General features: G+C 42.6%; 5 protein-coding genes across 5 annotated transcripts; 1 reads left to right on the plus strand and 4 right to left on the minus strand.

Annotated features, from left to right (window-relative positions):
- Positions 1-1,241: 1,241 nt before the first annotated feature.
- On the minus strand, positions 1,242-2,751 carry EAF01_003157 (uncharacterized protein; the record flags this gene model as incomplete). Its single annotated transcript, XM_038911411.1, has 2 exons — positions 1,242-2,551; positions 2,607-2,751. The coding sequence occupies 2 exons, from the start codon at positions 2,749-2,751 to the stop codon at positions 1,242-1,244; spliced, it is 1,455 nt and encodes a 484-aa protein (XP_038772646.1).
- Positions 2,752-3,969: 1,218 nt separating this feature from the next.
- EAF01_003158 (uncharacterized protein) lies at positions 3,970-4,823 on the minus strand (the record flags this gene model as incomplete). Its single annotated transcript, XM_038911412.1, is given in 5 exon segments — positions 3,970-4,091; positions 4,103-4,244; positions 4,278-4,430; positions 4,518-4,571; positions 4,614-4,823. The coding sequence occupies 5 exon segments, from the start codon at positions 4,821-4,823 to the stop codon at positions 3,970-3,972; spliced, it is 681 nt and encodes a 226-aa protein (XP_038772647.1).
- Positions 4,824-5,736: 913 nt separating this feature from the next.
- Positions 5,737-6,284, minus strand: EAF01_003159 (uncharacterized protein; the record flags this gene model as incomplete). The annotated part of the gene is made up of 2 exons (XM_038911413.1): positions 5,737-5,966; positions 6,035-6,284. The coding sequence occupies 2 exons, from the start codon at positions 6,282-6,284 to the stop codon at positions 5,737-5,739; spliced, it is 480 nt and encodes a 159-aa protein (XP_038772648.1).
- On the minus strand, positions 6,242-6,675 carry EAF01_003160 (uncharacterized protein; the record flags this gene model as incomplete). Its single annotated transcript, XM_038911414.1, has 2 exons — positions 6,242-6,418; positions 6,508-6,675. The coding sequence occupies 2 exons, from the start codon at positions 6,673-6,675 to the stop codon at positions 6,242-6,244; spliced, it is 345 nt and encodes a 114-aa protein (XP_038772649.1).
- A 3,847-nt stretch (positions 6,676-10,522) lies between these two features.
- On the plus strand, positions 10,523-12,370 carry EAF01_003161 (uncharacterized protein; the record flags this gene model as incomplete). Its single annotated transcript, XM_038911415.1, has 1 exon — positions 10,523-12,370. One exon carries the CDS (start codon positions 10,523-10,525, stop codon positions 12,368-12,370), a length of 1,848 nt encoding a protein of 615 aa, XP_038772650.1.
- Positions 12,371-12,660: the final 290 nt, after the last annotated feature.

Consider the following 12,660-nt stretch of genomic DNA (forward strand, 5'->3'; position numbering starts at 1 on the left):
CGATTCATCATCGAATTTTCAATCTCCATCTCATTATTCTCGATACCTCACTACCACATACCTAGCTAATACCCATTTCACATCCTCGCTACCACCCTATCCCTTCAGAAACTCTCAAAATAGCTACGAACCCATGTAGCGATAGACACTCACGAAAGTTGAGTCATGGCTCTCAACGTATACATGTGCTCACGAAGGAGATCTTGCATTTGGTGATGATGAGTGATACTCATTTCCCTGTAGCGTTCTTTCCGTGTATTTAAATCATCAACTTGAATAATATTGATCATACTGACCTCAAGAAAATTCTGGAATTGCACGATATCATTCATCTCAATCTCTCACTCGATTCAGATCCTCAAGGTTTTGAGAAAGGGCTCGAAGAACATGAGTGAGCAAATTCAAATTTCGAGTTTAAGTTCCCGCTGGAATTGCTTTTGTTTGCATAACTCTAAGTATCATTCCAAAAGTATACTGGTTGATCTTGAGTATGTATCGTTTATCTCAAAAGTATTCACCACCATAGGTACTCATCTCAAACCCTGTTCTATATCTCTATATTATCGCGAGGAATTCCTCATACTTCTTATTTGTTGTGTCTGAGAATGAAACAAAAGTTTAGTATATTATCTCTCTCTGTCCTTTCATTCCAAGATGGTTTTCACAAAAAAAGCAAAAGAGTGCGTTCGCCGGGAATCGAACCCGGGGCCCATCGAAATTGTTCAAGTTTCTATTGTGGAAGAGAAGATTGATGGCAACGATGGATTTTACCATTAAACCACAAACGCTGATTGATTTTTGATGCGTTACAATCTGCAATTTTTGTATATGTTAAATGCACTCATAGATTCTAAGGAGTTAGATTGCATGGTGAAAGACACGGGGGAGAAGAGAGAAGAAATTTTCAAAAAAGTGGAGATGGTGGGGAAACACCCGAGACGGGAGTTCAAATTGACATTTCTAGCCGAATCTTCCCCATCTATATGCATATAATGTATCCAAACGCAACTAAATGAGAGACCTAAGCAAATAATTCCCCGCGTCCAGCGCGGAAACTATATCAATCAACACAAATGAACTGACAGGCTAAGAAACCGAAAAAATAAGCCTCTAAACTCCAACTCCATCCTCATTGTTCCTTTTCCCCCTCCACCCTTCCTTCACACCCCAAGAACCCAAGCAAGCAAACAATTGATCATAATTCTAGAAATCTACATACCTAAAAAACTTCTATCAACTTTTTAACTCTTTCCATAAAGATCATCCGACGACGATCCGCGATGCCTCCTGGAACTACTTCCTTTTGTCGGATCTTCTCTTGCATCAGCACGCTGCTTACCCTTACCCTTGTCCCTAGAGTTTCTCTCCTCGCTAGTACCTCTTGCTTTAGAACCACGATCCCCAGTTCGGCTACTTCCCCTTTGTGTCGAGGACTTTCCGGCTAATTTCGGCTCTGCTGCTTTCGAAGAACTTCCCTTCTTTGAGACAGCCTTCACCTCAGGCGGACTCTTAGACGTGGATCTTCCTCCGGATACTGGTAATGCCTCTACCAAGCCAGACATGTTTAAACCACTATCCGAACCACTAGGAATGCTAAGAGTTCCTTCTTCACTACTGGACAGGATGTTTCCGCGCCTACGCTCGTCACTTGAATAGTCGGGAGGAGCATTAGCTATGCGTCTACCACCGAAATCTGCGAAGGCTTTTGTATTTTGTGGCAACCGTTGGCTTAAGTTGGGAGTCTGACCAGTTGGCCCAGGAATCGAGCGAGGTTCAGGGGCGTAATCCGGGAGATCTCGATTTAGAGGTCCCCCCGGATATATTTCATCTCGATCTTTAACCTTCGGGTCATTGAGATGTTCTCCGTAGCCCGGTGGGTTGGGCCTTGAAGTCCGGGCGTTGGCACGCTGGGGTCGGATAACTGGACCGTTGCCATCATACAGTGCTACTGCTGCTGCATCATCATCGTCTTGTTCCGCAACCTCTTCTGCAGTAAGAGCTCGCCCACTCTGTCTCTCTCTGGATGCTGTACGAGGCTGTCCATCTGAGCCTCCTCCTGTGGATATCCTTGATGATTCACCATGACTTTGTCTTTGTCTAGCTTCTGCAGCTTCCAACCGTCTATTTCTATCTCCTTCGCGCTGGGCCACTACTCTCTCTTTCTCAATGGCAGCTGTAAGACTAGATGTTGTCGAGACTCTTTTCACCTCCCGGCGAGGTCTGTGGACTTTCTCTTCATCAATATCCCCATTGACATCTCGACGATAATCCCGATCCGCTTGGCAATATTTGTATTTCGTGACTTCCTTCCCACGCTTGTCAAGTCTCCCATTTATGTCAAGTACAAGTTCCCCCTTGGCACTCTTACTATATGTAGTGATCTCTTTATGATCTGCATCGAACTTGCCACGCTTGTCTTCCTTGAATTTCTTGCTACTTTCACTCCATCTGTAGGTTTTACGGATATCCATGTTGTTATCGATATCTTCTCTGCGCTTATTTAATAATAGGGCTGTACTGAACGTTGTTCTTACGAGATCGTTTGCTGAATCTGCTAATGATGTATATATTAGATAATTCTTTAGTATTTTGAGATCTTTATATACCTTCTGAGATGTTGGCAAATCTATAAATAGTGATATCTTTAGACGGCTTGAATTTCCCACTTGGCCGCCATTTGACGGGCAATACGTCGACATTACGGCCATTGCTATTATCGAAAAAAAAAACTACGTATTGGCCCAGCGTCATGAAGCTGGTCGGTGAAATTCCACATATGGCCAAACTTTGGCCGCATAGACCAAAAATCAGTGCTCGCAATGGATGGGCCTGATATTACGGTTGGATTTGACTGCGCAATGGGATGCCTGTAGAGCAGATTATTGGCCTTGCAAACAATCTGCAGATTTTCTACTTACAAAGTAGGTTATCGAAAATCCTAAAAAGATTCTTTGTAGGTGCTTCTAGAACTTATCATTAATTCAAGCTTAGACACAGAATCTATTATTAATCTAAACTTAAACTGATATTGTATTTATACTAGATTGATATGATATAATATTGCAGAGCAAATAATAGGTTTTGTAGATAACCTGTAGAGTAAATGAAATCATTAACAAATTGCTTACAAAACAGACTATCTGTAAATCACCCACAGGTGCAAATTATTTCTGTACACCCCAGTTGAATTTGGTAAACGATGGGCCGGGCTGGGCCGAGTAGCACAAGATGGTAACCCGTAATGGGCTATTCTTGACCGGTTTTTAACTTGAGAGTTTCGTAGGTTGGATACACATTAGCTAGTTCTATGGATTCTAAATTTCAGCTTCAACTTTAAGCTTCATTTTTGGATTTTGGAATTATATTTCAGATTAAAATTTATTAAATGATTAATTATGGTTAATCATCAATACGAATGCGTAGTTCTGATCTATTCTTAGACCATTTAGATAGGTTGGACCATAAGTGACCCAATAGTCCTTTTTGGACTAAGCGTTTGGGTTGGGTTTAGCAAAAGTACGAAACCCACCCATTGCGAGCGTTGCTCAAGACTCCACCCAACGAAGGGAGAAAGGCAGATGCCATCTGGAGCTGTGATAAATCTAGTTCCTAGAGGCCATATTATGAGGCCATACATGTATCTAAAGATAAAAGTGCTGTATGATTCATAAAAGGGTCGCCGAAAAAAGTTGTGAGAAAATTCTTCTTTAATCCTGTAGATGAACGAATATCTTGCGCAAGTCGATTTCAGTATATCGCAGACCAGTTTGGAAACACTTTTTCTGTATAAATGATCTGCAATTAATCATACAAAAGTGTACATGGTCGTAGTGGTCTACAAGTTGGAGCCTTCTGTGCTGAGAGCAGGTAGCTGACATGAAAAACCCACCAATAAGCGGAGGACAAAAAGCTTAGGAAAAATAACATCATAGCAAACAAATAGCAGAGATAAATTCGACTCTTCTAGAGCTACAAGAAAAACATCCAGTAGGAAATTCCTAGGAACACTAGTCCCAGAGAATGTCCAATCTTCAGCGCCCCCGATTTTGTGGTTACACTAGTTGCGATTGGTGATGCCGATTCTGCAGAGACTACCGCAGACGAAGAAATGCTGCTGCTAGTACCAGTACTGGAGCAGAATTTATGGTAATATTTCTACCAGCAGAAATCGAGGTTGTAGATGTATTCATCACTATCGCCGAACTCAAAGGCGTACTCTCAACATCCTTTCCACACTCTGTAATCTATTCCAACCATCCGCAAATTCACCTTCTTACTAATCTCCATAGAAGCCAGCCAATATTCATTGAACCGATAAGCCCAACCCAGGAAATCACGTGCCAATTATGATTTTGAACCGCATGTTCATCATGACAAGAGAATATGAGGCCAACGAAGTGAACCCGGTAGTATGGCAATATGTACAATTCCTACAAATTCAGCTAGCGAACTCGAGTCTGGATAAAAATTACTTACACCCACTTAGTACAATACCTCACAAGTGTATATTAAAATACCTGGGCAATAATCACTACCAGTGCGAGAGCTTCAGGAATCAAAAGGAGTTCCTCCTACATACTCTCTTGCGCAGCATCACCATCTGCAGTACATACCTCTTGAATACCTTTGAGATATATATCTACAGGTTCGAAGCAAGTTATTATACAAGTATTCTCAAAGTCCGTAGAGGTAGGTTTGGAAGTAGGTCGTGATGTTGATACTTGTTGCTTATTGTATAGTGGGGTAAGAAAGCTTGTACTCCTCAGTATATTAAGATTTCTAAATATAGACTCATAAGGATAACTCAATACATACACAAACATAACGAAGACGACCAACAAATATACAAAGAACGAAAGGCGCCGCTCTAAATCAATAATCGAAGATACATCCAAAGTCCCTGGCATTCAGTCCCGCACACACATGATCCGGACATAATGACTACCTATTAATTAGCACCCAAGTACCAAAATATACAAGCATCTTGAAACCCCTAGAAATATTAAATTTGAGCCACGTCAGATAGATTTTTAATGAGAAGATAAACTGATTGATCTCTCGAGCGCAGCGAGCAAAATGGGGTTTGGGGGCTTGCCCCCATAACAAGAGAGGTAAGAATGTGTGACGCTCCGCTGGCTCTCCGAGGGCCACTGCCGTGGAGGCAGAGTAAATGAGATATAGCCATTATAAAGAAATCTAATAACTCTTAAATAGCCACATATCTACACTTCATGAAGTCATCACCATACAATCACCACACCTTCACACCCTCCCTTTCACCCAGCGCTAAAACATTTCCTTCCATCCATCCATCCATCCATCCAAATTTCAACAACATCACCGACAAACCCCATCTCATATCTTATACCCCTACGCAAATAGCCCCCCCCCCCTCTCCCTCTCCCTCTAAACCAAACAACCTCCCGCAGAACCCCTCCAATAAGTCATCTCCTCTATCTGAAGTATATCCAGCATATCCAAAATATCCCTCAAAACTCACTTCCATCAATATACCAAAGGAAATTCTCAGCAACAGCCACATCATAACTCTCGCCCGACACATCGTTGACAACTTGAAGCTCATCCTCAAGAGATGTTCAAAGTCAAACGAGCGAGCAAGCAAGTGACTTATCAAGAAAGTCGACCACTCTCCGGAAATACGGATAGATTCTACATCCTCGTCTTCTCTCATAACAAAGTAAGATAAAATCCTGAGACTAGGTCTTCCAACCCACTTTATATGCCCAAAAACATTCTACTATCGAATGTGGATGGTATTGACGACGGTATAACTATCGACAAAGTCATCATAATGGCCCACTTGAATATACCTCCGAAGAATTCAGAACCACCGACCTCTGTATTGTCTTCTCTGTTATCCCCCAAATCATTGTACCACCAATCCAGCGCATTACGACCACTTGCACAAGTACTGCCATCAATCGACCCATTCACTTTCCTAGCGCCTCATTTTAAATAGATTTGGCCTTGTTACCCAAAGCTTTCCTTCTCAATCTCAATCTCTAGCTCTTACGTTCCTGCCTTCGCTGTGTTACAAACTTTTTTCTATCCTCTTCCGAAACCCGCCAAATGCAAGCCCCCACCAAACTTACAACCTCCATTACCTCTCTCTGCTTCTTCTCCATCTCCTCATAGCCCAGTTCAGTTTCCGCAAAGGGTTTCGCGAGCAAGTATTTCGATTTCGTTTGCGATTCTTCGACTCGGAATCGAGGATATGGCACTATGTTTTCAAGCGATCGATCTTGGAACGGCAATAAGGGCATCCATTAGGAAGATCTTCTTCTTCGCTTCTGGTCCATCGCAGAATGCATGTTAAGCAGGTATGTTTATGACCGCAGGGTATAGTGGCTACGGGTGTATAATTAGGTCCGTAACAAACAACACATTCATCAGGCTTCTGCGACAATGGTTATTCTGGTCAGCATCTGCATAATAATTTGATTATGCATTCCAAGAAAACATTGAAACTCGCAGATGATTACTTACTGCTAGCCGTGGTATCTCATCAAGCGTTGGTAGACTTTTCAATGGCGCCCCGGGTCCCTCTACTGGGTACAGTAGTTTCGCGTAGCGCGGGTTTCGATGGTCAAGTTGACATGTTGGGCAACATGAAGTCGCATAGCTTACCCGATTTATCAGAGACAAATCCGCCATAACGAATTTCAGACATGCTTGACTTAAAGAATCAGACTTCTCACGCAGCCTTTCTATCAGTCCAAAAATGTATCTCTTGGGTTGATCTCCAAATGCGGGACTGCGTGCAAATAATGGCATTTGCTATGACAAGTCGTAAGCTTTCTTTTTCAGTTTTGTATGTAGGATGTCGCTACGTAGCGGGTTAGACTTTACTACTTATGGAAACCATGCGAATACAATAGCAGAACATTTGACGCACGATTGTCACCAGCGCAGGATCTGGAAGCCAAATTTTTACATCCAAGACCGAGGTGCATCGAGATAACAAGCGTTCAATATGTTCGCGCTGGGACTTCAAAACGCTGTACAACGACACAAGATCTTCTCTCATAAATCTTAACTTTCTAAATTCGAATGCATGATAATAGTGGCTCCCTGGGGAGGTTCAAGAGCGACTTGGATATCTTCTTTCAAAAACGTGTCAGCAGAGGAAACTTATTGGCGTGATATCATCGTATCATGAATTATACTTACTAGATACGGCATCACATCCAATTCTTTAGATTAGTAAAAGAATTGGAGTTCAGATGATAATCTGAGAAAGGGAGTAAGAATGATCGGTTTCGACTGTGGATTCGAGATGGAATAATTTGTCTCGAAGGCAGGGAGTTCGAACAGGGTATTGACGAATGCGGTAGCCATCATGAAGTAAATGAAGGGTATCAAAAAGGATTATGGGATAAATGAACGTTATACAGTGTTAAAGTAAAATACGAAGAACGACTTTATTAAGAGGGCAATAAAAGAATATGGGAAAGAAACATATTTCGAAAAATCCGTGTGGGTGATTGATGAGGTTGAACGGTCTAGAGTGAAGACTCCCACTAACATCGACCCTAAATGGATCTAAAAATATTCTCAAATCTGTCATTACCTAGGTAGGTAGGCTCATCAAGAAGCAGCTCAAAATGAACTAAACACAAACCGACCAATTCGATTGGGTAGATTAGGGATGTAAGAAGTAGTAGGTATGTGAATATGATTTTGTTGGAGCAAAGCAGAATGAGGGCTTCTATATCAAAGGAGAATTGCAAGACAAATGCACAACAAGTACTTGAAGAGTCAAGTATTATGTTGCGAGTAATGGATATGTAACTTGCTTCGTATCCTTTTTTATATTGAAGGTATCGAAGTAATAAAGCATCTTGACCAGTCAAATTCTTCGGAAGCTTTCCTCGGTTTCTCAGTTCGTGTGGAAATATGCATATGGATACCACATAACCTTGCGGTAAGTAGGCATGCTTCCCTATGACTTTCATCTCCCAAAATTATTCCTCGCGGTCTATGAAGCATAGAATATCTGCAATGACAAATATTCGGGGATTAATAGCTAACATCAAATAGCTTTAAAGAGTCACCACCAGTGAAATGAAGTTTATGCTTCGATAAACTCGCGAGAAACAATACACATGGAAAGTCTATGGTTAATACCTCAAAGTAATGTTGACAAACCTTGAGACTTACGAAAGAAATGGAACCCCCATACGGGTTTATTGAAATGATCGAAAGCGAGAACCTCACCAGCTCTTCTACTTTGACCGAGAAGATACCCACCAGAAAAACATGTCGATACCTAATCAAAGCCTGCCGCCACGACTCGAAGAAGTCAGATGTTCCAGCAATATCCCTTGTATATTCATGGCAGAGATTCGAAATCCACAACAGATAATGAATTGTCGATGGCAGTCGGAGTTTGTAAATTCGAGGACAAGTAGGGAAAATCCACTGCGAGGTATTGGCATTTGACATTGTAATTATTGCTGATGATGCATCACAAGGGCCAGTTTTGGAGGAGACGATCGATAAATCGCCTTCAAAGGTTCGTACGTAGATATGCCGATACTCCACTTCGAACCCTTCTCGAGATTTCCCTCACATTCAAAAGTACCACTGAACAGGACGCCATCTGCGGCCGTCTTTCGCGCACAACCAAATCCTAGGAAGAACACAGAGATGAGAAGCTGCTTAGATAAGTCCTTCTGGCAGAAGAGCAGTTCATTGTGAAGGATAAATAGTTGAAGGTGCTCGAGTTATATATATCTGGGAATATTCGGGCTCTGGAGCGATTTCGATCTCTACAATCTCAACAATCTCGACGTGTCAAGCTTACTTGAGATCGGACAGAGGTGAATGCTAACAATTGATTAGTATTTTCAACTCTTGCCTACCTATGCAGCGATTAAACAGAGAATATCCTCAACAATAACAATAATGCCGGCCGATCATATAATATCAGAGTTGATGGCTCTAATGAGAATAGGGCTCTCTGTCCAACTTCTCAAAGTCCAACTTCATAGATTCATAAGGTAGAGAGAGAATGGTTGAGACACAGATTAATCGTAACCATCAATAATGGTCAAAGGTAGATGAGTTGATCAAAGTGACATAACTTGGTGATTTCGTGTTCACATATTGTCGTTGTCCTTTCTTGTTGTCGTTGTCTAACTTTTCGCCTAAAGATTCTATAAATTCTCGATTGGTGTATCGCGGCTATTGCTGCCTCTTCCTCTCCTCTTATATCAAATGGCGATGAGTTATTGGACCACCAGATGGTCCATATCATCCGAGCCATCCACCCCATTACGTTCATCCCTACCTTCCCTCAGATATCCCTACTCTCGACCAATTCTAGCCCACCGATTGCATGACCATTGATGACAGCCATGACAGCCATGACAATTATGGCAACCTTAGCAGATCGACGAACAAATAGGATCTTGGGGGAGCCTCAGACTTCTTCCAATGTTGCATATGCAAGTATTACATATCGTGTGACTCGACAATTAATATTTGCTCTGTTGTCAGTTGTTTTTCTAGAACACGGATTCCACATATATCACCTACATACATATCTAGTACGTACCAGAGACCATATAAAGAAGAAGACGATTCTCGGATTCGGGATCCTTCGGCTGAAATGTGTTGTTCTCCTCCCACTGCACCTCCAAAACGTATACCGACAACCTTACATTAATCCATGCTTATTATCACTATACGTACCTATGCTTTGCACGAAAGGGATGAATAAGAATTGTTAAGATATATCAAGATATTCTAGAAATCTAGGAATTAATCATCACGCCATATGTTCGATTCAAATACAGATACCAAGTACCAAGTGAATCAATATTTGACGGGAAAAGCCTTGTTGTAACAACTTTGGGTCTCCAATTCTTCCAATATCTACGCAAGTTACATCGATTTGATAGAGATCCAGCCTCATTCTATTTCTTCCTCTACTTGGGCACACCGACTTCACTTCGATCTTACCTCTCTCTACTTCTTGATTGATATACATACATATCGTCTCTTGTCAATTTGTCATTGATTCTTATATACTGAAACCCCCCCAAACCACGCCTAATATAAAACAGTGTTGGATTATCGATTATCGAATTTAAAATTGAACAACTAACTATTCAAAACATCTGATTGTCGACTTCACATGAACATTCAACGCATCTATCTGAGTGTCGAATTGAACTTGCTTTTTCTTCAACTAAATTACTATTCCGAATCAGGGGCACACTTTGACTTTTCAAGCCAAACATACCTCACGCACCTGACATCTAAATCATCGTCCCTCGTCCCTCGTCCCTCGACCTTCAGCCACAGTGGTCCGAATCGGACTATGGACATAAAAAGCAATACGGCATACCACTGAAAATAGAACCGTACTTTAAACACTATTACTTGGATATCGAGGTTGAATTCAACATCTCCATCAAATCAAGTCTTGATGCAGTATTCTACTACCTTGTGTCAATATACTTTCATCAACACGCTCACAAAACCTCCTTGAACCATGGATATCAATCACCTTCCACCAGAACTAATTCAATGTATTGGCGACCACCTTCGGAGAGCTCCACTAAACGCCTTGATCCAGACCTCTAAACGCCATGCGAAAATTCTAACATTCCTTCTCTACCAAAAAGCTTTCCGTCGTCACTTTCGTCCAGCGATAGATAATGAACCAGAACCAAGAGCAAGATCAATATGGGTCTACAGTCGAGGTCGCAGTTATGTTTCTCAACGACGTCTATGGGCTTGTGCCCCTCATTGGGAATCCGAATATGTGATGAATTATTTCAACAATCGATCGCTGGGGTGGGCACAAACTCGTTTTGGAGGAAGAGAAAGAAATGGTGCTACTTGGTTACATCTCTTAGCCGCAGCTGGCCATGAAAGACTTTTGAGGATGTTCATTACCAAAGGTCTCGATATTAATGCACGTGACTGGGCAGGGAATACAGTTTTACATTCTGCTGTCGCGGCAGAACAACATGGGTTGATTGATTTTTTACTTCAAAGTGGTGCGGATGTTTTGGCTGTCAACTCTTTAAATCAATCAGTGTTGGTTTATGCATTGATTAGGTATAAGATAGGGGCTTTAATACCAATCATTGACGCCGTAAAAGTTCGAGGTGGAGATCTTAACTACAATACCGACGGAACAGGACACCCGCCAATATTTCTAGCTACAAGAATAAATGAAGCACTTCCAGTTGTTAAACATTTCTTGGAGAATGGAGTCAGCGTTTTTCAAATATTATCAACGGGTACGGGTAATAATGATACTCTCCTCCATTGGGCTTCCCGTTTCGGACATCATGAAATAGGAAGTTTCCTTGTGTCTCAAATGACTAGTCATCCAGGATTCATCTCATTACTCAACGATCGACATATGGCTCCCCTCCATTTCGCAATATGTCATAGATCATCATCTCTGGCCAAAACCCTAATAGCAGCTGGAGCAAACCTCGACGACGGAGATCAAATTGGCTCCACTCCTCTCGATCTAGCTATCGACCATCGTCGATCCGGTCTCTTCCAAGAAATCTATCTCAAGTGCAATTACAAAGATATCGCCTTCCAAAAATTCAAACAAGTCCTCTCAGACAGTATCAAAGACGAAAATCCCCTCGCCATCCGCCACCTCCTCGACCTCCAAGGCCCTTGCTCCATCCAATTCACCCTCCCCACCCTCCACCACCTCATCGAACACCACCGCAACACCATCTCAGGCTGCCAAATCATCGAGCTAATCGGGGACGCGATGCCCCCCGCCAATTTCCACACCCGCTCCCAACCCCTCGGCGAAACCCCCCTGCACCTCGCCCTCCGCAAATCTCTCCACGACATCCCCATCCACAGCGATCGCCTCATCACCTACCTCCTCCTCAAAACCCGCAACCTTACCCTCCTCACCCGCGACGGAAACTCCATCCTCCACCACGCCGCCCTCTTCTCCACCCCCAAAACTATCTCGCAAATCCTCGCCCACAAAAACGTCTCGCACGAACTCTTCTTCCTCGAAAATAAAGCCGGGAAAACCGCGCTCCAGGAAGCCGCTCGCAGAACTGGCAATCATCGAAAAATCACAGATGCGCTCTTCCACGCCCGCACAAAATTCGATCGTCTCCGTAAGCGCGAACGGAATATCGCGAATAGTCCGCGCAAGATTGGAAAACCGGCGGTGCCGGATCCGCCGGTCAGGAGAGAAGAAAAAGAAAGTCCGCAGGCGTTGAAGAAGAAAGAGAAAGATGAAAAGGAGAGGAGGGGAGGTACTGCGGAACGTGAAATGGGGAGAGATTCGGATGATGATAAAGGGGACAGAAGGAGGACGACGGAATTCTTTGACGACGGATGAGTTCCTTTAATATATATAGGGTTTTTTGGCAGTTTGGCATTTTTATAAAGGGTGGGTAGGGATGGGAAAAGGATAGATAGATATATATGAGATTGGAAATGGAAATGGAATGGGAATGGGAATGGGAATGGGAATGGGAATGGGAATGGGAATGGGAATGGGAATGGGAATGGGAATGGGAATGGGAATGGGAATGGGAATTGGGGGCTGGCATCTGGATGGATGCATGCATGATGGGAAATGGGAGATTACTACCTACCTAGTATGTATGTATGTATTATCAACGAAAG

Source organism: Botrytis porri (assembly GCF_014898465.1).
Source record: "Botrytis porri strain MUCL 3234 chromosome Unknown BPOR_004, whole genome shotgun sequence".
NCBI classification, from domain to species: domain Eukaryota; kingdom Fungi; phylum Ascomycota; class Leotiomycetes; order Helotiales; family Sclerotiniaceae; genus Botrytis; species Botrytis porri.